The sequence below is a fragment of the Fonsecaea multimorphosa genome (assembly GCF_000836435.1).
Source record: "Fonsecaea multimorphosa CBS 102226 unplaced genomic scaffold supercont1.3, whole genome shotgun sequence".
NCBI classification, from domain to species: Eukaryota; Fungi; Ascomycota; class Eurotiomycetes; order Chaetothyriales; family Herpotrichiellaceae; genus Fonsecaea; species Fonsecaea multimorphosa.
The window spans coordinates 1,565,892-1,588,894 of record NW_015971637.1 but is presented as its reverse complement, the minus strand read 5'-3'; the positions used below and the strand labels follow the sequence as shown (position 1 = coordinate 1,588,894).

The 23,003-nt window shown below is 51.7% G+C and overlaps 7 protein-coding genes across 7 annotated transcripts; 5 read left to right on the top strand and 2 right to left on the bottom strand.

The window, feature by feature from the left end:
• Positions 1–3,068: 3,068 nt before the first annotated feature.
• On the top strand, positions 3,069–4,000 carry Z520_02382 (uncharacterized protein; the record flags this gene model as incomplete). Its single annotated transcript, XM_016772896.1, has 2 exons — positions 3,069–3,468; positions 3,549–4,000. The coding sequence occupies 2 exons, from the start codon at positions 3,069–3,071 to the stop codon at positions 3,998–4,000; spliced, it is 852 nt and encodes a 283-aa protein (XP_016636366.1).
• Positions 4,001–7,220: 3,220 nt separating this feature from the next.
• On the top strand, positions 7,221–8,579 carry Z520_02381 (uncharacterized protein; the record flags this gene model as incomplete). Its single annotated transcript, XM_016772895.1, has 2 exons — positions 7,221–7,363; positions 7,421–8,579. The coding sequence occupies 2 exons, from the start codon at positions 7,221–7,223 to the stop codon at positions 8,577–8,579; spliced, it is 1,302 nt and encodes a 433-aa protein (XP_016636365.1).
• A 595-nt stretch (positions 8,580–9,174) lies between these two features.
• Positions 9,175–10,144, bottom strand: Z520_02380 (uncharacterized protein; the record flags this gene model as incomplete). Its single annotated transcript, XM_016772894.1, has 2 exons — positions 9,175–9,732; positions 9,788–10,144. 2 exons carry the CDS (start codon positions 10,142–10,144, stop codon positions 9,175–9,177), a joined length of 915 nt encoding a protein of 304 aa, XP_016636364.1.
• A 924-nt stretch (positions 10,145–11,068) lies between these two features.
• On the top strand, positions 11,069–12,024 carry Z520_02379 (uncharacterized protein; the record flags this gene model as incomplete). Its single annotated transcript, XM_016772893.1, has 2 exons — positions 11,069–11,123; positions 11,186–12,024. The coding sequence occupies 2 exons, from the start codon at positions 11,069–11,071 to the stop codon at positions 12,022–12,024; spliced, it is 894 nt and encodes a 297-aa protein (XP_016636363.1).
• A 495-nt stretch (positions 12,025–12,519) lies between these two features.
• On the top strand, positions 12,520–13,300 carry Z520_02378 (uncharacterized protein; the record flags this gene model as incomplete). Its single annotated transcript, XM_016772892.1, has 3 exons — positions 12,520–12,633; positions 12,901–12,975; positions 13,088–13,300. The coding sequence occupies 3 exons, from the start codon at positions 12,520–12,522 to the stop codon at positions 13,298–13,300; spliced, it is 402 nt and encodes a 133-aa protein (XP_016636362.1).
• Positions 13,301–14,063: 763 nt separating this feature from the next.
• Z520_02377 (uncharacterized protein) lies at positions 14,064–18,239 on the bottom strand (the record flags this gene model as incomplete). Its single annotated transcript, XM_016772891.1, has 1 exon — positions 14,064–18,239. The coding sequence occupies one exon, from the start codon at positions 18,237–18,239 to the stop codon at positions 14,064–14,066; it is 4,176 nt and encodes a 1,391-aa protein (XP_016636361.1).
• A 3,105-nt stretch (positions 18,240–21,344) lies between these two features.
• Positions 21,345–22,451, top strand: Z520_02376 (uncharacterized protein; the record flags this gene model as incomplete). The annotated part of the gene is made up of 1 exon (XM_016772890.1): positions 21,345–22,451. One exon carries the CDS (start codon positions 21,345–21,347, stop codon positions 22,449–22,451), a length of 1,107 nt encoding a protein of 368 aa, XP_016636360.1.
• Between the last annotated feature and the right edge of the window lie 552 nt (positions 22,452–23,003).

Genomic DNA, 23,003 nt, shown 5'->3' with positions numbered 1-23,003 from the left:
GAGAACTCGTCCCGGCTGAGGAGTCCTCTAGTACCCACATATGGCTCGGCACGAGGCTCAGTGGTTTATCTACTCGTATCGTGGGAATCCGTCCAACCTCTCCATGACTTGGAACGCGTGGCTGGAAGTAGGACCGATCTTTCAAGCGAAGGGTTCTACTTCTGACTATTTCACAGACAGCAAGACCTGATTCCACGCGGCGAGATGGAACTTCCTGGAAACTGGTCAATCGGCTTCCCTAATTGAAGCAAAAGGCCAGCTGATTGGTCGAAAGTCGCGATATCAGCATCCCAGACTACTGTGCCAGCACAGCTGCATGAGCTGCTCGTACTAAGTTGGTCCACCACTGGGATCCCTGTGATCATGGCACAGTCTAACCACCATCCACCCCCGCCTGTTGACCGCCAAGAAAACGACCTCTGCAACATACTGGGATTTTGGCATCCCGGCCATATGTTGCAGGGTCTGTCCGCTTAGTTCCACTTTGAACAGTAACCATCCTGAGAGCATCGACCGAAGAACAGGAGATACAGGGAGTGCACAAGTCTTCCTCTAGCGAAAATCCTGGACTAATGCGAGATTGAAAAATTGCAGCAGAAGGCGACCTGCTCTCTTCTGTTGTCTATCACGCCCAGGCACTGCGGAAATGCATTCCCAAATGTCGAAAGGACCCTCTCGCAAGCGCACGAACAGGAAGATGCAACTCCCTAAAACTTCGTTCGCGGTCGATCTAACCCACGGGTGGTGCGGCGGTATGAATGGTCCCCTCCGACTCTAATGATCTAGGGGCGAATGACGGGTCTTCGTTGCCTATAGGTGGACTGCCGGCATGATCAACATGCTCGTCACAATCACGGGGCTCACTGGGTAAAAGAAAGATATGCCGGGGCAATGGCAAGTGGGTTCCTGACAGAGGGCGACGCATGGTCTGTGCGCTGAACTCCACTCCCAAAGTATGTACGAGAACTCCATCTGCAAATCTATGGCGTCTCTCACGGGAGCCTAACTCGCCATAGTATACCCCAGTGGCGCGTTCTCCCTTGAATCATCAGCTGAGTAGATGCAAATCGTGCAAGGATTGACGTTGTCAAGGACAAGGTTTGCGGTTTCGGATCCTGGCCAACATTCTGCTTTCTCGACCTGGTATCATGGCGTCCAAGACACTGTCAGAGCCAGCCACCGATATGGCGCAAGGTACCGATATGGCAAAGGAAAAGATCTCCTGCACTAGTCCTGCGTCCAACATGCAGCTTCTCAAATGATAGGGAGTCAGAACCGTGTGCCGAAGACAGTAACTCGCTTGCACACCGCTGGGAGTTGACACTCTTGACAATGTTCACATATAGTGTCTTAATGTTGTCGGAGAGCCCCATTCGATGATATTGAACCTCAACCTTCAACAAGAGTACTTCTTCAGACGAGGTGCCTGCCTTGGGCCTGCGCCCTTGTCACTACAAATAGAATCATCACCCAGGGATCGTTTTTGACAATGGGCACCCTATTCATGGTCTACTCCCTCGTGGTGCTGGGAATGCGTCTCGTGATTAAGAACAGGAACATGGGCATCGAAGACTGGATCTCTGTTGCCGAGACGGTCTGTTTGAAGAGCTCGCCATTATACTTCTGGATAGGAAGCTCATGATCGACAGATTGTTGCGGTCCCACAATTCATTTCTCTCATGGTTGCAACCGTCGACGGCGGATTCGGCTCTTCACATATACGCTGTGGTCTCCGAGTGATGCAAAAACAGCTTCCAAGGTGTACCTGACGGAACTCTTGATGCAGGTTCATGTTCAGGCTGACGGTATTGGAAGTCGCTAGGGGCTGGAGACGTTCCTTTCCTGTCGGTTGAACCCTCTTCGGCGGCAAGCGCTCCGCCCTCTGGTTGGGAAGGCGTTTGTTGCTGTCGGCCAGCATGAGGAAGACCTTTACTGCGGAAGAACCGTTGCTATCTGTGGACTCTGAAGCTTAGGTTCAGTTATTGCAGCCACAGCCGGGTGTATATCTACATATAATGAAGCCATCCAGCCGGATCCCGAGAAGTGCTCAGGATTGGTGAGTCAAATCCACGTGCTGGAATGCCTACAAATCAAATATTTCTCTGAATTCAGCTCAATATCCAATGCAGGCATCGCACTCACTGGACCTGTTCTCCTTTGCCAGGCTGAGGCTGTCTACTCCCTCCTCTCCACCGCTATCCCGACCCTGAATCAGTACATACCCACGCAAATTTGACACAACACAGGCCGCTGTGTTTGGATACAATGTCGGCCGATATGGATCTGATGGACAATCCTACCAGACGGATTCTCTGGGTGCTCATGGGACCAAGAAGAGTAAATGACACGAGAAATTATGCTCGGATAGAAAATGACAACTTCGACGAGCTCTTAGGGAAGAGCACAACCATCAATTTCTGTCCTCCAGGTCGTACACGGTATCACGCCAGCGTCTAAGGAGCATACAATGAGGGACTCAAGAACGACGGCGGATCGAATGTCTCGCATGAAGAAGGGTCTGACCACCTGGAAGATACAGAAGTGAAGAATTCAGCATTTGCAAATATGTGGAGTACACTTCACCGCGGACAACGAGGAAGAGACAACAAAACAAGCAACCGCGATTGAGAAAGTCGACTTCACATTAAGGTTGCTTCAGCTTTTGAGGAACACTGCTATTAGTAGCATCCGGGAGACGATGTATCGGTCTCGGGGCCAGAGTTGGCGAGCGGATAGAGCGATGCAAAGTACTCCGTCCTTATCATCGGCAACTAGTGAGTAATTCGCGCCCGACTGTCGGCGAAATGAGCTAAATTCAAAGGCCTGGTTAAGGCCTGGTGAGTGGACTAGACCCCACCCTTTTTGCAGATAGATACGAGTACGATTGGCCTTCATTTAAAGCGCAGTGGCAGCTTTGGTACGAGATATCCCAACACGATATTTTCACAATCTCCGGGCTCCTTCGAACTGATCAGAAGCTTGCCATTACGAGGTACTACTATACTACTATTACTGATCCTTAGCTCCAAAACAACAAGAGCCAGTCATTCCTCGGAACGGAACCAAGCATGCCAGTCCGGCGGGCCGCATCGGCCGACATCCCCGTCATGGCCACGGTTCTCGCAGCAGCTTTCGGGCCAGATCGTATGTTCCAGGTCTTATTTCCTTTCAAACAGCAGCACCCGGCGGATTTTGAACGGGCGCTGCGTGAAAGCCTGTGGCTGTCGTGGTACGACTATCGGAAGGTGTTGATGGTCTCGTATAAGCCCAACACCGATGAGGTGACGCGTATCGAGGCACCCTCGGATGGTGGGGAGCGACAAGCTCTGATACTAGGATCATCGTCGACAGCCAACTCCGAGCCGTCTATCCAGACGGACGGCGAGACCATCACCGGCATCGCTGAATGGGAGCGAGCCGGTGAGGGATCATTCCACGTCTGTGGACTCTGGGGATGGTGGGACCCGCGTAAGTCCGCCAATCTAATCTATTTTCGAAAGAGCGATTATGGATGTGTCGACTGATACAAGTTCTACTATGTACCTTAGGTCGTTTACTGAAGCCCCTCCTGTCCATATTCTATCGCCTCCGACGGCTTATATTCCGCAACAAAGCCGCCGTCCGTCCCACTCTGGAGAATCCTCGACCGCTTACGTACTGGACGATGGGTCCGGCGCTCAAACCATTTAGCATACAGTTCATGAACGCCCCGCACCGGCAGACGCACTGGTCGCTTGATATTCTGGGCGTGCATCCAGATTTCCAGGGGCGCGGGTTCGGGAGGGAGCTGGTGGAGCACGGGCTGGAGATGGCGCGGTCGGATCCAATAGGCGATGTTCCTGCGTGCGTCATGTCCGCGGACGGCAAAGAAGCATTCTACCAAAAGTGCGGCTTCGGAGACCTTATTGGGTACGTGAGTAAGGTTGAGGACGACAAAGGGAGGGAGAATCCGCTGAGGAGGCATGGAGTAGGTGGTGGGGCGGTATTATGGACTAAGTGAAGGTCATACTACTAAGTCCACACTGTATATACTACTATGTATTAGGGAGATAAAGACATCGGAGGTATAGTATTGATATATAGTACATAGTATATGTAGTAATACATACTATATAGTACTACATATATTACTACCTATGTAGGTATGTAGTATATAGTTTGTATATACTACTAGTATGTACTAGTATGTATGTACATACATAGTATGTACTAAGTACCCTGCCCCTCCCTATAGGTACATAGTATTGAACCGGTTCCAGCCCGAGCCCAGCCCGAGTCAGCTCGGATCCAGACTGGTTTCAAACCGAGTCAGAACCGAGTCAGACCGGTTCCAAGTGAGTCAGACTGATTTCAAGTGGTTTGACCCGGGCTGGAACTGGGTCGACTCCGGGATGGAAAGCCTATGTAGGTAGGGGTCGAAAAGATATCACGTAAATTATTGAATTAGGTTTAGCTGTAACCTTATCTCCGTTACTGAATTTGTGGTTCCAGGAGGCGGACGCCCTACGGCCATATGTACTATGTACTATGTACATAGTAGGCTTGGAAGAAAGTGCCAAGCGTCTATATGTACTATGTAGGTTTATTAGAAGTACTATGTATATGTAGTACTACTATGTATGTAGTAACACCGCCCGTCAAAAGAGGAAGCTGCGCACACCTACATAGTATAGGGTCAACACTACACAGTACTAGTATGTATATAGTACATATGTATACCATATAGTATACATATATACATACATAGTATATAGTATTTTTATATGACTACTACATACTATGTCCATAGTACATACTATGTAGTACATATATGTAGATATATATATATATATATACATAGTACTATATATACTTAGTAGCATAGTACATACATAGTACTACATACTACTTAGTATGTACATACTTAGTAGTACCATTACTACTATGTAACTAGAGCGTGAGCGATGGATAGTTCAAGTTACTAGTACTATGTAGCACTACTATGTAATATGTACGATCTTGGCCTCACACGGATCGCTTTTCGCGCTAATTGAGCTTTGCAGAAGGTCGGGAAACGATGGCGGGAAGTCCTGAAGATGGCTTAAAACTTGCCATGTGCCCCTTGCCGTACAATACATACTTAGTATTGCTACATAGTATTATATGAGAGCAATATGTACTTTGACTCGAAGGAGCGTTTGAGGTTCAAGTTTGAGAGTGTTCCCCGAAAGTGGAGTTTCCAACGCCAGGTGTTCTCCACGGTGTGAACTGATTGAAAGGTGTCGTTGTATGTATACAGTACATAGTACTTATGTAGTATATACGATGTACATAATAATGCTGTACTTGTAGGCGGTAGGCAAAGCTAATTTTCAAGTTGTCAGACAGTGGTTTCAGAGGTTGAACAACAGCTTCAGGCGCTGGGTCGCAGTTGCCATGGCCTGACAAAGGGCACAACTTGAAATTCACATCTCTTTGCTGCTTGGGATCGTAGTGGGGACTGTTAACAACTCGAACGAACGCAGGTCTCTGCGTGCCAGTGGAGCAGCACAGCGACTTCTGCTGTAGTTGGGACGAACAAGACATATGTAGCCCACCTCTTAATAGTCTGCTTGTCTCCGACCTTGTGTTCTAGTTGGTTGTGGTACAGAAAGCATTCTGGGCAGTGGTTGGCCATTTCAGAGCTTCAAGTCGAAGGCTGATCGGTAAGGTGAGGTCGTGTACATAGTAGTAGCATCACCTGGGAGAAACATTAAGGATCGGAATGTCGCGATGTCCCCGTCGTTGGACCACAGCAGTAACCCAACCTCTGCAAGAGATCCGGTCTCCCTCGTCAGGGTGGATTCTCCATGCTGTGCCCAGTTTAGTGTTGACACATGCAAGCGAGAAGTAAAAGAGGCTTGATGTTGCGCAGTAACCAATGATCTCACGCAGTCTGCCAGGGCTGGATGAAACGCAAAATGACGCCCCAGGAGTCGGCAAATTGATTGATCATCTCGCCAGATTGGGGTTATGAAACCCCTGGTCACCCAGGTTATGATTGCCTTTCGTGGAGCTCCGGCAGGGCTGTGCCCACGGGGACCATAAACTTGCGATGACAAAGCTGCGGCTCTGGAGTATCGGTTCGTTGTGGAATCAGACATCAGCATCACGACATAGACAAGCAGGAATCAATGTGGCTGACTTTGCACAAGTTTTTGAACTTTGACGAGTTACATAATGCCAAGCTGGTGCCAAGGTCTTGGCATACTCTGACTAAGCGAAGCTGTTCCTGATCTCGCCACTATCGGCCAATGAGAGCCGGGTACCTCTTGCCTATTTCAACCGCTCTACGTTTTGCTGTTTTGAGCCGCCGTCAATGGGGATCCTGCACCGCCGACCTGCTAAACATTACACGATGCGAAAGCCACGCCAGAATTTCGCCATCAGTGGAAAGCTTGCAGTCTTCTCGAGGCTTAACCACCCCAAGCAGGCACCGTTACATGCCCTAATCGCAAATGCTATGCGTTTCGTCTTCAATTCAAGGCGCCTCAGACGCCTCCCGTCCCCATTCAGCGTCGAAGTCTCTTCAAAGTTCCTGCCTGTTCAATCACCTATACTCCCGTCCGTCACAAATCTGGGAAACGGTAACGATTCCCTTCTATGGCACGCTCAATCACGTCAAGCGGCTCCTTTGTGGCGATCTATGGCGCGGTTGACGGTGGGCGGGCCAGAAGTGCTCGTGTCCAGAAATGTAGGGCGATGGATTGATATCAGCCTTCCTTCGTTGATGGCAAAGTGGGGACCGTGAAATCCATTAAGAGGAAGGAACACGTCGATTTTAACGGGGGAACTTCATGTTCTCAAGCTGAACAGTCTCCTTACTTCACCAAGGAACAGCTACATAGTACTGTGTGTACTCAGGTGGTCAAGTGCGAGCTCATGGCTCCCCATCCCGCTATCCTTCGAAGGAGTCATGGTAAATCCAAGGACGGATGTAAAACTTGCCTGTCCCGGCGCGTGAGATGCGATCAGGCCAGACCGACGTGGTGAGTATAGTGCTATTCCCAAGGCCACTGGCATCCAGCAACTCCGACACTAACGGGGATACGAGCCAAAACTGTGCTCGAGGTTCGCGAGCATGCGTCTACCTAAAGTCATCGACAGGCACCGCTTTAGACCACGCGAGGTCCATCGCCTGGGTAGAGTCGCTTGAATTCGCGTGTCAGACCTGGAGGGAAAGCGGGGATACTCCGTTCCCAATGCTGAAAGTTCTATCCTCTCTTGATTGGCACGGTCTGGATCCGCGAGGTCTCCGGTACCTCTACTACATTGCGTCTCTCGGAAACATTTTGGACCAGAACAACTCCCAGCAATTTGCCCTCTGGTACGATACCTACGAAGTGTATGCCCTGTCCCGGAGCCGACCCTCAGAAGCCAAGTTCCACTAACACCAACACAGGGGCATCCAAGCCACAGCGAAGTATGACTTCGTTGCGTACGCTCAGATAGTGGCGGCGGCTAGCCGTATCGGAAAACTGACCAAGATGGCCAGCGTCATGGAGGACGCAGTGTGGTACAGGTCATTGGCATTGAAAGGCTTGCAACAGGCCCTTGCATGTTTCTCGAGGGAGAATGCCGATGGGGTACTGGCAGCGTCCATTAGCTTGATGTTCAACCAACAGACACCAGCCGATCTGCGGAGAGTCATGCAGGGCACACAAGCGGTGGTCGAGGCCATGCGACCATGGGCCGCATCATCTGGAGTGCGACTGCTGTACGAACGCATCGATCCTGACACACAAGACTCCCAATCCCCCACCCTGGAGCAACAAGGCTCTTCTTATTGCCCAAAGCCAACAATATCTGCTCCTCTGGTCACGGTACAGTCGGCCAAGGCAGCTGTCGAATTTCTACTGGAACAAGGGTTGACCGCAATGAACCGGTTGGTAACGTGCTTCAGAAACAAGAAAGAGCTTTGCACGACGGTGCGGGGCCTGGCAGACATGCTGCGGATGGCCCAAGCAAAACACTCGAACGGCCAAAAGTACGATCCGTTCTGGCTCGTTCACCCGTTTTGTGGGATGACCAGCCGAGAGGCCATCTCCTTTAGCGACATCAGTGGCTCGAAGCCCTTGATCCTCGTCTTCTTGGCCCACCTGTACAGCGCATTGGTGGTGGTATCGATGCTGTACCCGGAACTAGACACCGCCGGGTTCGTCACTATTCGTTTGCACTCCTTGGATGCCTTGACACGACATTTCGAGCCGATTGCCACGATTGCGTGCGAGACCTGCGGCGAGGCCCACAGCTGCCAGGAGCTCCTGGCATTTCCTTGGAATATCCTGCAGACATACCGTAAATGGCAAATGGATCGGCGGACCTTGGCTCCTGAGACGCGGCCTCCTGCACCTGAGGGGTGGAAAGAGAACTCACTCGACATACCAGCCGATGCGGAGGGAAATCACACCAACCAAGATAGCCGCGAAGGCTTCACGGTTGCCAAAGGTCTGCAGAATGCCCGTATACTGGAATACGCGAACCCTGGAAAGCATGCGCCGAGAGAAGCTCTGCACCGCAATGTCACGGAAACAACTCTAAACCACTGGCCAGCAAAGTGAAAAGGGAGTCTGTATCATAGGCATGTCGCGGCCCCCACCTGTTCTTACCACAGAACTTTGAAATGGATCGGATGCTCTCTCCATTCACTTTAGCGGAGTTGCTTGTCTGGATAGAACCCTAGATTTAATTACTGAGCAACACTCGGGCCTTTTTGTTGACTATCCTCGGCCTTCAGGTCTACCCAGGGGAGAGCTTCCCTACCCAACGGTGTCCAGGATAGTGTGGCTTCCTTTCAAGCAGTTGACTTAGGTCTCTGTCGAAGCTATCGAACGGAAGGCTTGACGATTCATAACGACGTGGGGGTTTGCTGGCGGTCGACTAAGATTGAGCGCAGTGTGCAACGGAGGGAGGTGGGTTCATGGACTCAATGGGTATTAAAGCTAGCAAATAGTTCCTTGTGAGGCAGCTAACCATGTGCATTCGACTTCTTCCGCACCAGGTCTGCGTTTGTCCCATCATCAATGCTGTATACAGCTAGTAAGATGCTCCATAAACCCATCCGTTACTTGTCCGATAGCTGCGACTCTCCATTTTTTCTACCTTGCCCACTCTTTCATTACCACTGGCACGACAGTCTTCTCCACGGTCAGAGTCTCAAGCCTTGACAGCAACGACCGCACCTTCACCCTCAGCCGCAGTCTCTTCTCCAGATGTCTCAGGCTTGTGTTCGCCCGCTGTTGCCTTCTTGTCCACACTTTCCTTTGACTCGCTCACGCCATTGACTTCGCTGTTTGTCACATTTGCCTGGTTTGCTTGCACTTCCGGGTCAACGCCATCCTTTTGCTTCCGCATGGATCGTCGATCCCTCCAATTCCGCCGGCTCTTTTTCTTATTGGCTTTTGGCTGAAGCGAATGTGCTTTCTGTTGCTGATCCCCATTGACGAGTGCAGTATTTTCCTGCTTTGGAGCGACATTAGCACTGACTTTGGTAATGTCAAAGGTTGTGTTCACATTTGATGCGGCAGATTTGTTCCCAGCTTTCTCACCACCCGGAGCAGCAGTGCTCAAGGGACTGTTCTTCACGTCTTCGAGTGGTTGCTCAGCATTCTTCTGCGCACGACGGTCCCGTCTGGCTTGGGAGATGGCACTCCGAGCAGTAAGTTGACTGTCTCCCCTCATGTAGGCAATGGCGCGAACGATGGTGTCAGTGGCCTGTGCAAGTTAAGTCAGTCAGTCGAAACTCCAGCGGATGGCGAAAAGCACTCACAATGAAAGAGGCATTCATGAGCTGCACAAGATTCGTGGCAAGCAATGCCATGTCCTTCAAGTCGTCTCCTGACTGAGCCGAGTTTCCATTTTCTTGGAGCACTCTACGAGCGTTGTTCATCATCTCCCTCACACTGTCCTCCGTGGCAACACTGAATGTCGCTGGGGTGCGATTTTGCTTCTTGGCACTTCCTGCTCGCTTGTTCGAGCTACCCTCGTCTTCCTTAGGCGTGGCAAACTGATGAGTTGCACCCCCAGTCTGAAGTTTGGCGGATTCTGTGCTGGCCTCATTCTGCTTGATGCCACCTGCGGCAGCCTGGGCAGGCTCAGCTTTGTCGTTGGTGGCGTGATCGGCCATGGTCAAGGGTCCACTCGACACGTCACAGACTGTTTGTCAAAGCAATGAGTGAGATGGACATGACAGAGGAGTGTGATACTGACCTTGACTTCTCTATGATAGAGACAGTGTTGGCGAGGCAGTCAAGGATCAAGTAGTAAAGTGCAGGCTGTTTCAGCAATTTGATTGAGGGAAGGAGAGGAGAAGATGAGAAAGAAGCAGAGAAGTGTCACTGAAGTGGTAAAAGTGAAGACGGAACTGGCTTCACTTTCGGACTGCGGGTGAAGGGCAACGGAAGACAAAGGAAAGTACCTACCCGTCCAATGCGCAGGAACAGGCAAGAAGGGAAAGTGCAAGAGAGATCCAGGTCGGGCAGAGCTGGGACAGATGAGTGAAGAATGAATGCGTAGCACGGTGTGTTTTGGTCCTCAGGGAAGCCCGCTTTAGAACGCATTAGCACGCATTGTACATCTTCATTCTCCCCTCAGAGGTCGCTTCCCATCTTCACTCCGGGAAAGCTCAGCGACGCGGTTCAGAACAATCCTGCGCATCTCTGTCTGATCCATCGTCAGCAGACCAGCTGATGGTTGCCCGTAATTTATCTCAAAGACTACAAAGTCTCATTGTTGTATTAAGAGTCGCTGTCAGGCAGTCATCACAAGAAAAACCTCTGAGGACAAGACAAGTGTGTCAATTGAACGCTGACGCCAAGTTGATACTCGGTTCACCTTCCCTCTAGCTAAGGCTCCCCGCAACGAAACATTCTGCTAAATGATGGTGAGGGATGTCTCTCTCTCCGTTGTCCAGGTCCACTTGTACTAATCGTCTTGCATAGCAGTTTCCATGTGGCTTGTTGCAAATCAGCAAGTCATTTTCAAGGCATCACATTCCGCGTGTCGCTCAATTTACCAGGCGTGCCCTGCGACTTGACTTGAACTCACACCAATGGCAAGTTTACTGAAAAAGCCCTTCAAGCTTGCGCTCGTGCAGCTCGCATCAGGTAAGTGGTGAGTACCCTATTTCAAATCTGGACACAGAGAAATCATTCTGATACATGGACAGGCGGTGACAAGGCAGCGAATCTCGCACATGCCCGCTCAAAAGTGATCGAGGCCGCAAAGGCTGGCGCCTCCATGATCGTCCTCCCCGAATGCTTCAACTCTCCATATGGCTGCCAATATTTCCCCAAATATGCTGAGACGGTCCTACCTTCGCCTCCCTCTGAAGACAAGTCACCCTCGTGGCATATGTTGTCCAAAGTTGCAGCAGAGACCAAGACGTATCTGATCGGCGGAAGTATACCAGAATTCGTCCCGGAGACGAAAGAATACTTCAACACTTCTCTGGTCTTCTCGCCCTCAGGGAAGCTTCTGGCAACGCATCGAAAGACACACTTGTTTGACATCGATATACCGGGAAAGATCAAGTTTAAAGAGAGTGACGTCTTGTCTCCAGGAAACAAGGTGACTATTATCGACATACCGGAGTATGGTAAGATTGGACTGGCCATATGTTATGATGTTCGCTTCCCCGAACTCGCCATGATAGCCGCAAGGAAGGATGCTTTCATGTTCGTTTATCCTGGCGCCTTCAATACGACGACGGGGCCAATGCACTGGACATTACAGGCCCGTGCAAGGGCAATGGACAACCAGATTTACGTGGCCATGTGCAGTCCCGCGAGAGATACGGAGGCAACGTATCATGCTTATGGGCACTCCATGATAGTAAACCCCAATGCAGAAGTCTTGGCTGAGGCTCAAGAACACGAGGATATTGTCTATGCTGAAATCGACGGCGCAAAGATTGAAGAGACGAGAAAAGGCATCCCGATTTACACCCAGAGAAGGTTTGATGTCTATCCCGACGTGAGTGCCGGAAAGGTGCGATACGACGAATGAAAGATAGACGAGTTGTTACTGGAGCATTCGCAGCAAGAGAGACGAGGATAGATACTGCAACAGACCTGATCTTTCAACAATTGAACAAAGAAAGGTCGGTTTCGAAATAACCTCGTATGTAATTGTACGTATCTACTCCGCCTTCCGGATCGACTTCTGATAATAAATTGCCCCGAGTGTCGCGCGGGCTGCTTCGATGGAAATGGTTCTGCACGTGACTGAAATCTTGGCACCACCTATCCCTTTTCGGGCAGACTGCGCACATCCAAATTTCAATCCAAGGCGTTCTTCTTCCACCCGCCAGTTCAGCATCCCGCCAGTGTCTTCAGTCCTTCGCCAATCCAGACTGTATGTAAAAAGCGATCCTTCTGCCTACACCTATTTCCCTCTTCCGTGTTGGTCTTTTCTCAAGATCACCACAAAAACCGCAAGAAAGGCGCCCCAGAAGGAATCTCTGCAACTAACCAAACCTCTGGTCTTAGAATACCTTCCAAAATGGTGAAAGACAACCCCAAGACCCAGCCGAAGAAGACGGCGGCGCCCAAGAAGTCTCGATCCGCCATCGGAGACGTCGTCGCGCGCGAGTACACCATCCATCTGCACAAGCGAGTATGTCTGCCACATGTCCCGTGAATCCTCTCGAAAAGACCCGGAATGCGTCCCCTTTCCGCAATGCACGAGAAAAGAGAGAAAGAAAGGATAAGAAGAGGAGGGATGTATCACACCATGAGGGAATCAGTTTTATGAAGTCCACCCGAACGGCTTGCTCGCCCACCTCACCTCACTTCTTTTTTTTTCTCTTATAATTTCTCGAATTTTCCACCTATGCAAGCATTATGGACGGAAGACTGATTTATCACTCTCTCTCACAAAAAGGTTCACGGCGTCAGCTTCAAGAAGCGAGCGCCCCGAGCGATCAAGGAGATTCGAAGATTCGCGACACAGGCTATGGTACGTTTGACTCTCTGAAACGCACATCACCCATCCCCCTCCCTTCTCCCTTCCTTGTTCTCTTACTATGGTCCATTTCAACTCACTCTTCCCCTCTTCTCTTATGTTATAGGGTACAAACGACGTCCGCCTGGACCCGCAACTGAACAAGAAAGTGTGGGAGTCGGGAATCAAGGGCGTGCCCTTCCGCCTGCGCGTCCGGATCTCGCGTAAGAGAAACGACGAAGAAGGAGCCGTGGAAAAGTTGTACTCGTACGTCCAGGCCGTCAACGTCAAGGAGAGGGAGGCAAAGGGTTTGCAGACTGTTGTTGTTGAGGACTCGTAGACTCCAAAGAACCTGCGGTCCACAATAACGTGAAAGAAGACTGGGGTTGTTGGGGACCTCGACTGACTGCACTGATGGATGGGCGGTTCTGCGGTCAAATTCAGGAAGCCGGGTCCTCGCGAGATGCACTGCATAGATCCGTTGTGAAGAAGGGGAAGCCAGCCAGCCGTGACGAGATGAGATACCATGACCGGTGACCACAAAAGGGCTCCACGTGCACACTAATTGCATGTTTCTGTTTCGCTACGGGCAAGAAGGTGGTTGAGAAAAGCACCGTCCATCTCAGATTAGAGAATGACACCTAAAATTTCCGAGCATGCAGTTTCCTTTTTTTATGCCAAGAGTTCTATGTATTAGGCCTGCTGCAGGTTTCTTTTCCAATCCAGTCCCAAGCCTCACCTACATCGCTCCAGCGCTTCCCACATTGGTCTGTCGGACGCCCAGGGAGCAATCAGTGTTCCAAGAGACAAGCTCAGTCTGTGTGTACCCAATGGCAACCAGAGGCGACAAAGGCGATAATCTCTCTTGAAACCGAGCTCAACCTGGATGGACAGACATACACAATATCGTCTCGTGTGCGAAACTTTGGATGTGGTGGGCATCATATCACACACGTATCTTGTTGCTGTACATTGATAGTTCAAACCCCTCGAAAACTCCACCGCTGTGCAAATCTCTGCGTCTGGTACATGTGATGCTCCGTTTTCTTGCTCGACCGTCCATCCATCCATCACATAGCACGAAACGCCCTCGCGAGAATTTTTCAAGCACTTTTGTTCTCCTCCAGAATCTTGGCTAACTCACTCGCCATCTCTGGCGTCTTCAATTTGAACACTAACCGCGTGATCTTCCCCTTATACATCAGTGCGCCTCTGACTGCGCCACTCTTATTACTCGGGACACTCTCGTAGGTCGTGCTCTCCACAAGATGAGAGTTGAAAAGAATATTAGCGCTCGGGTCCACGCGGAACACCACGCGGGTTTTGTTGGTCTCTTTGTTCTTGAGGACTCGGATCTGGCCCACGCCCATCGAGTTCCAGTCGTTGGGAGTGTGTTTGGTACCCTTTGCTGTTTCAGCTGTGACAAACATAAGGGCTTTGGAGCGGCCTTCCCAAAGGCAATTCTCATTTTCTTCCCCTGCTCGTGAGTCCATCAGCGAAGTTTGCGGATCGTCGACGCTTTCCTCGGTCTCGTTTGTAGCAACAGATTCGTTATCTGTCAGCCCAGGCGAGGTGGCACGAGACGAGACAGCAGAACTAGCCGCAGACCCACCTCCTAGATGAGAAATGGCACCCAGATAGCCAGGCGCTGGTGACGGCGTAGGGGCACCAAATTGAAAGCCTAAACTCGGTGTGTCGGAGCCTCTCGAGCCCGGGGCAGTTGTGCCAAAGAGAGTGCTGAGCGGCTTGAAGGGGGCCGAGTCCTTCTCGTTCTCGCCTGGGGAGGCCGCGGTAAGTTTGAAAATAGGAGCACTCGTATGCTTCTCTCCATTTGCGAAAGAGATAGGTGCACCTTGCTTCCACGTGTTGTCGGTCCCCGCTGGAGAAGTGAGAACCGATTTGGCGAGGCTGGCGTTCTGGTCTGCGTTGCTCGGCGTACTCGGTCGAGAGCCAAATAAACCCTCTCCCGGGACTGGACCCTGTCTGATAGCTCCACCGGAAAAGATTGAAGAACCAGGAGCCGTCGTAGGTGGAGTATTTGCGGGGGTCGGAGTAAAGTGGAATCCGCTTGCTGGCTTGAGAGTTGATGCACCAGTGGAGGAATTGAAGGGAGAAATCGACGGTTGTTCAGGTGTCGATTTGCCAACTTGAGATCCCCAGGTCGACGAACCAAACGAGGAGTTCTTCCCTGGCTGCATGCCAGAAGACGATCCCGCTCCAGGCTCATTTTTCTCTCCGTTCGTTGGTGTCGCTTTCTCTTTATTCGGATTCGGCTCAATGCGATCGAATAAACTCTTACCGGCATTTGGGTTGCTTCTTGCCCTATCCATGGCTGCCTGCAGGTCATTATCATCTTCGTCCTCTTCCTCTCCGTTGTCTTCGGTAACCTCATCTTCCGGAAGGTCATCTTCGGGCTCGACTTCCTCTTGGCTATCGTCACCGGTTTCTTCTTCGGTACTCTCTGCGGGCTGATCATGGCTTGATCCGCTATTCTCATTCTCATCTTCGTCTGCGGCTGCTGACTGTGCTGCGTTTTCGTCTTGTGACGTGAGTGAAGCAAAAGGGTTAGAAGACGCTGAAGGGGTGAACCCTGCAAATGATGCATTGGTAGCCTCCTTCTCCGAGGGCTGTACGACAGCACTAGCACCGAACGTTGGTTTGAACCCAGCCTTTGCCACAGCATCAATTTTTGCCTTCTTCGCTCGGTTCTCCTCTTCGATGCGCTTGTTGAACGTCTCCTCGTCGTCCTCATCCGAATCGAACTCCTCCGCCTTGCGTTTTTCAATAAGATCTCTCTCGAACTTATCGGCATTTGCCTTTGCTTTCTGACCGAATGCAGCAAGGAAGTTTGTGTTGCTACTCCCAAACTTAGGAACTTCAAAAGTCGCTGGTTTCGGGGGTGGTTTCGTTGGTGTTGTCGATGGCATGGATGAAGGCTTGTTTGTTGTCTGATTTGCATTGGAAAAAGGATTAGCACTCGCAACTGGGGCCGAGTCAAACCCTGAAAAGGGGACTGCATTTGGTTTGAACCCCGTTGTGGCTGGCGAAGCCCCAGAAATGTTATTCGAACCAAATCCGGAGACGTTGTCCTTAATGGTGCTAGCCGCCGTTGAAAATCCCCGACTACCATTAGTAGTATTGTTTGCCGCCGGCACGGTTGAATCAGAAGTTGCAGGAGTGGTTTGCAAACCAAACGTGAACGGTTTCTGTGAACTTGTTTCTCGGGGTCTCTTGTTCTGCTCGATTTCTTCTTCGCGATCATCAACCTGATCGCCTTTTCGTTTTGTTCCTGCAACGTTGCGCACAAACAACCCCAATGATGCGCCGATGCTGTCACGCGCAGCTACATAATGCCGGATGATATGTTCAAAGTCTTGCGAGCGCGGGTCCAGGGTGGCTATCTTCTTCTGGAAGCCGTAGTTCAGAGAATGAAGACGGTAATCCCGATCAAACTCTTGAAACTGTTCGGGAGTTGTGTGGCCAGGAACACGTGATGGGGCCTTAGTGTATACTGGTCTCTTCACCGGTTCCAAATCCGTGGCAGAATCCTCAACATTTGCTGAAGGCTTTTGTGCCAGGCCACTCGAGGTCCGTGCAGAAAGGTTTGGCTCTGCATCTGGAGGCTCACCGCCTTGCGGAGTGGTGATGGAGAAGACACTGGGGGTGGGTGAAGACTTTTGCGTGGCTTGAGATTGTTGAAATTCTGGCCGGGACAGACCACTGAACGGTGTAGGAGCCGGGGACGGCTGGGGAAAGGTTGACTCTGCAGAGCTCGTACTTCTATCGACGCCGGATTTTGGCGCACTGGAGAACTGATTCGTGGTCAATGCTTGGGGCAGACTGCTCTCTTGCGTGGCCTTGGGTTGTGCATTGAATAAAGGTTGGGGTGAACTCTCAACAGCGCTGCTTAGCTTGCTGAAGAGGCTTGCACTTGCGCCCTTGCCCTCTTCGGGACCTTTCGCAGATGAAAATAATCCTCCACCAGAGACAGGTTTCGATGGGGTGGTGGAGCCGAACAATGGTTTCGGCGCGGCATCCCTGGGTTGCCCAGCATCTCCTTGCGCAGTTTCCACCGCAGAGCCAGCTTTAGAAGCCTCCAGTTGAAATGTAGGCGGACCAGAACTTCCTGATCCCCCAAAGAGGCCTGAAGTTGTCGATCCCGTTGCTGGCGTCGTAGAGCCGAATTTGAACGCCGCACTTGACGGTTTCGGTTCTGATGCGTCCGCGGCTGGTTTAGGTTGTGCCGTGGTACCAAAGCTGAATGGCGACTTACTTGTGGTCGTTTCTTGCTCCTCAGCCGCGGGCGCGGCCGTCTGACTTGTCGTACCAAGGTTGAATATGGGTTTGGAGGCGGAAAGGGCTGGGGTTGGACCGCTGCCACCGGCAAAAAGACCAGCGAAAGGGTTAGCAGGCGGCGCACTGGATTCCGAAGCAGCGGGCTTCTCTGGAGATGAAGATTGTTGCTGCGCCTCAGCAGCGTGCTGGGAAGTGTCCTGGGCGCCAAATAACGGAGTGGCAGGTTTGGGCTCTTCCGCTTTCGTGGCGCTCGAGTTGGCAAAGGGATTGCCTGTCGGGGCGCTTTGGGCAGAATTTTGTCCGAAAGCGAATCCATTAGATGTCTGATTTGGGGTAGATCCAAACATACTGCCGACACCGCTTTGGGGTGCCGATGTATTAGAGCCAAAAAGCCCAGTGCCTTGATTCTGAGGCGTAGCACTGGTTTGCCCAAAGGTGAATTTTGAGGCTGAAATTTGCGAATCAGGACCCTGTTTGGTGCCGAAAGCGGGAAGGGGGCTTTGTGGAACAGATGTGCTTTGGCCGAAGCTGAATGCTGGTGTCTGAGACACCGCCGTCGACGACGACTGACCGAACCCGCCAAACAACGGCTGTGACTGGGAAGGCTGAGCAAACGGGTTCGTTGGAGCAGAAGGCTCTGTGGGCTTCGAGGACTGCCCAAATAAACCGGTGCCATTTGTATTTGCAGTCTGAGTTCCACCAAAACTGACTGGGGCATTGGATTGTTGTCCTGCCGTTTGGCCAAATGTAAAACTGTTTGATCCGAAAGCACTCCCAAACGCAGGCTTCTTCTGGGGTGACTCCATTGAGACATCCTGCGCGTCCGCAGTTCCATTCAGATTCGCGAAGGGATTGGGTGTACCGGTAGGCGCACCAAACGTAAAGGAGCTCGCCTGTGGAGGCTGAAAGTTGAAAGAAGTGCTTGTGCCAGCAGACCCCGGAGGAAAAGATTGACTAGCGCCAAAGGTGACAGCGCCATTCATAGTAGAAAACGGCTGTTGTTGGGTTGTGCTTTGGGCAAAAGGATTCGAGGTGCCGCCGAAGGAGGAGGTAGAATGGGACGAGCGGTTTCCGCCTAGGCGACCTCGCGGCGTGGCTATCCTGAGAGGCAGTCAGTAAATGATGTTGATGGGCGCTTTCAGTGAAGAGGAAAGAGGTCAGGGCCAAAGAAAGGCGGCGGGTGCAGAGCCTACGGGTAACTGCAGCCAACCCACTGGAGCAGGGTGCCCGAGGCAGAGGAGAGTGAATGAATTTTGGGGTATTGAATTCAGGAGGGCGACAACAACATAAGCGCGACAAAGGGATGGATTCAAAGGTATGCAGAACAGAACAACTCACTTTCGCCGTGCGTTTTGAGCTGCTGTTGACATTTTGGGCTTCCCGTCTTCGGTGGGGTTGTTCGCTATAGAGCCGTGTTCCTTGGTTATATATTCGTCTGCGACACGTTTCGGCATGTCACTGGTTGGTTGGAGAAGGTCGAGGAGAGGAGGGCGAGGGCGAGGGCGAGGACGAGGACGAAGAGATGGAGATCGAGAGAGGTTGTACCATCGAGACGGACGCGTTGACGACGGATTGTGATGGGATTGCGCTTCGAAGTGTCAAGGGCTCGATCAGTGCCTGCGCCGTTGATGAAGAAATATTGCGCTTTGCAGTTGTTCAAGATTCTGCTGCCCAGTCAAGCCAGTGCCAGATTCAGATTCCGCGATCTCGGGTCTTTTGCCCATTTGGCTGCAAACTGCCAGACTGCGAACTGCCTGCGCCTTGTCCTTCTGTGCTCCTCTCGAGTCCCAGCTGCGGCCACGTGACTGCGACTATCGTGGGGGCCGAAATGTTGGATCCTGTCCACTTCTCTTCACTCTCCTGCCTCCCAGACAGTGACAGCTTCAAGATATACCATCAGCTTTCTACCTGCTTCAGACTCTGAGAAGCAGTGTCTATGTTTCTGCTTACAGGCAGACCAGTTATGAAACTGTCTTGCCCAATGTGCCCACCTCGCCGTCCATCTCACCAGGCTTTGAAATTAGGATCTCATTTCAACGACAACGCAAAACCTGAACTTGCCAGACCCCATGACTACTTGTCTGCTTGCTGTGCTATACCTACCGTCTCAAGATCTGGAACATCATCTCACTTCAGTAGATCAGAGTTCGCCGTCCTGAGAGAGACCAAGAATGAAGTGCCAGTGCAGTCACAGTGCCAGAGCCGATGGCCCGAGGATAAGACAACGATGTGGCTTCATGCACCGCAGCTTGAGCTGCCTTCAGGACTATCGACTCTCTCTTGCTCTTTAGAGTGACTTTGCAATCAGAAACACCATCTTAAGACCCTCTGTGGCCATGCGAACGAACCCCTGACGACGACAAAGTCTCATTTCACTTCCAATTGCCAACTAGTATCCTGGTGTTTCTGAGCAATTTGAAATAGCACATGTGGCGCAAGTATTCCAAGCGTGTCTGGCTCGTGCTCGTGGCATAACTGACTGGTACACCTCTTTTGGTCCGCGCAGCCTTGCATTGCACCCAAGCTGACACACCGCATGCCAGCTCATGCGAAGTTCAGGCAAGTTAAAGCTATTTGGGTTTGCATGGTCTTTCGAACGCGCTCGAGAACGTTCAGAGTGGCCGCGACGCTGACCTACCTCGCGGCCATGAAAACTGACAAACAGGCCACCTTGATGAAAGGCATCAAAAGGCTGTGGCACCGACAGCTGGTTGGCATATTTCTCCGATATGCACTGCACCGAGGAGTTACCAACGAGAATAGTTGTGATTTCTCGTGTGAAGGAACCCGTTACCCAGCAGAGGACCGAAAACAGGGCGTGGAGGATACCTGCGTCCGAGAGCACAAATTGATGTCTCATCCAAGCCAATATCACCCGCGCATTTCAGGACCAGCTAACCACCCATGTCACAGAGATCCACATCTACTACGAAGAAAGTTCCCGCGCTTTGCGTGGGCAATGATTTTATGATTAATGAATAGGGTAGAGTTCGAGCCCACCCATCGAGCCGCGCCATCTGTGCAACTTTGTGGCTAGGATTCATCCACTGGCGCATATTTGCGCATGTGAATCTTCATGGCGACACGTTCAAACCACATGGATCGAGCCCGCCTGATCCCTTCTTGCCCTCCGCAGCCAGATACATCAACCATGACCGACATACACAGGTCGGCGCACCAAGGAAAGTAAGTGCAGGCCAAACCCAATCCTACGTTTGCCAAGTGTCAGTGCCACCGTGCTACTGCAGCGAGAGCGGCTTGCGGCGGTCAATAGAGTCCCGCTCGTGGTTGAGAGGGTGTCCATGTCACGACCGGCAATTCATGCCAAGCTTGAGGAGACTGAGTCGCAAGTATATTAGAGGACGAAAGGCATCTTTCACAACGAGCAATGGGAAAGTAGACGAAAGTCTTTTCCTCCCCTCCCGCACCACGCGGAGTGCTACGGAGCGGAGTGGAGGTGAAGAGTGGGTGGGACTCAATGGAAGGCTGAGCATTCCGGTCCAGCCAGACACGTCCCCCGCATTGACAACACGACCTTGACCAGCATCGATGAACTGCCTTGGCCAAGGAATCCCGGTCTTTCTGCGAACTCTGAGGGTGCACTTGAAGCCCCGTTAAGCTCATTGCCAGATCCGAGCGCCTAACCAACAATGGCTTGGATCTACTCTCAGCTGTAGTGAATTTGAAGTTTGAGTGGCCGTCAAGGCCTCCAGCCTCCGCAATTAACCCTGTCGGTTACGCATCGAGACTCTCGAGAATGCAAACCGCACCTCCATCACAGACCCTCCACTTCTTCTCACCTACCACGAGCTTCCCCATACGCCGACCATTCATGCAACTCGCCTACCATTGCTGCTTACACACGGCTAGATGCTGGAGATTCATCACCTATGTTGGCGAGGGTGCTCGACGCGTACTGCCTACTCGCCATGGCCTGGCCCTCCTGATATTTAGATCCGAGTCCCCTGCCATGGGTGAGGACATGTTCTTTCTCCTTCTTGATGAGTACATCCCCGTCTCGCTGGTGTGTCTACAGTCTCTTACCGCTCATCCACGGGCACATCGAACGCTCGCTTACGTTGCTCATCATGCCACACTCGCTCTTGACCTTCTTTACTGCTGCTGCCTTTTTGTTCAGTTCGTTCGGCTCCGCTGCACCATCGAGACATGTCGGAAGAGGAGATTCTTCATGTACACCCGATAACATCAGAACTCGGGTGGACTTCAACGGCATGGCTGCCGCTGACCGCAAAGCGTACACGGACGCCGTGAAGTGTCTAATGGTCCAGCCGTCTCAACTCGACCCAGTTCAATATCCCGCAGCCATCAGCAGATACATGGACTATGCTGTCATTCACGTGAACCGCACACAATATGTCCACCTTGATGCCTTCTTCTTGACCTGGCATCGGTACTTCCTCTGGCTTTATGAGACAGACCTTCAAGAGACCTGTGGCTATAGCGGAGCATTCCCATACTGGGACTTCGCCGCCACGGCTTCCGATCCTCACGCGTTCCCCATCTTCGACGGCTCCGACTACTCCATGTCGGGCGATGGCATCTACAATGACACGGGCCCAATCACCCTTGGCGCACAATTGACCATCCCTCATGGTACTGGTGGTGGGTGCGTCACGACCGGGCCCTTTGCGAACATGACGGCGCCGCTGAAGTTCATCGATCCGACGCAACTTACCACCGGTACGCTACCCGCCGACGCATTCTCCTACAATGAAATCTGCCTGATGCGCGATCTAAACGCCTACGTCTCTCAAACGTACACCAACACCACCGAACTCGTTGCTGCAGCACACGCGACCAACGCCTCGAACTTCGAGTTGCTCCTCAACGGTGTCATCGGGTCTGCGTCCCTGGGCATCCACTCTGGCGCCCATTTCTCCGTCGGAGGCCAGATGGACAGTATCCACGTCTCTGCCCAGGATCCTGTCTGGTATCCTCTGCACACCATGATCGACAGAGTATACTGGAGCTGGCAGACCACTTATCCCGAGATGGCGGATCAGTTGGACGGGTCCACGGGGACTGCGCTGAACACGCCGCCATCGCCGGTAGTCACCCTGGATTCGATCGAGCCGGACTGGGGCTACTTCCAACTGGATCCGATCACGGTGAGGGAGTTGATCAGCACCACCGCGGGACCGTTCTGCTATCAATACGATACCGTCGTTTCATGATCATGGCACGCACCCAAGATGTATGGTGTTCGCAGCACAAGGTGGAAAATAGGGATTTGGTAATGGGTGAAGAAGTGTCTAGTTGACTGTGTAATTCCGCTTTACTACCATCAAGCCTGAGAATTTTATGGGCCGACAAGTTCATTGAGCCTGTTCCTTCCCTCCTCCTTGCCTTTTGAAGTTCTTTCCTTCATTCCTTCTTTCGTCCTTCTTTTTTTTTCGTTGCGTCTTTCTTTTCTGCCTACAAGGTTCCACCACTCAAGGGAGCGGGAGCTGCACGCATGCACGCATGCATTCATGCATGTAGGCATATAGGCCTGTACACACAAGCGCGGGTGAAAGTGTGAGAAATTTGCCAATGAATGAGATTGGAGGACCATCCGTGGCTGGCACTGCACCCTGCCACATGGATTTGGAATCGGACTCTTCAGGGATCAGGGTCGCGGCGAGCCATCGTGGTGCCGTGATACAAAGCGCCCAAGCAAGCAGGCCCGGGTACCTAGTTAAATTAGCTTGTGCAATAATATAGGTATTATCCATACACGCACACCC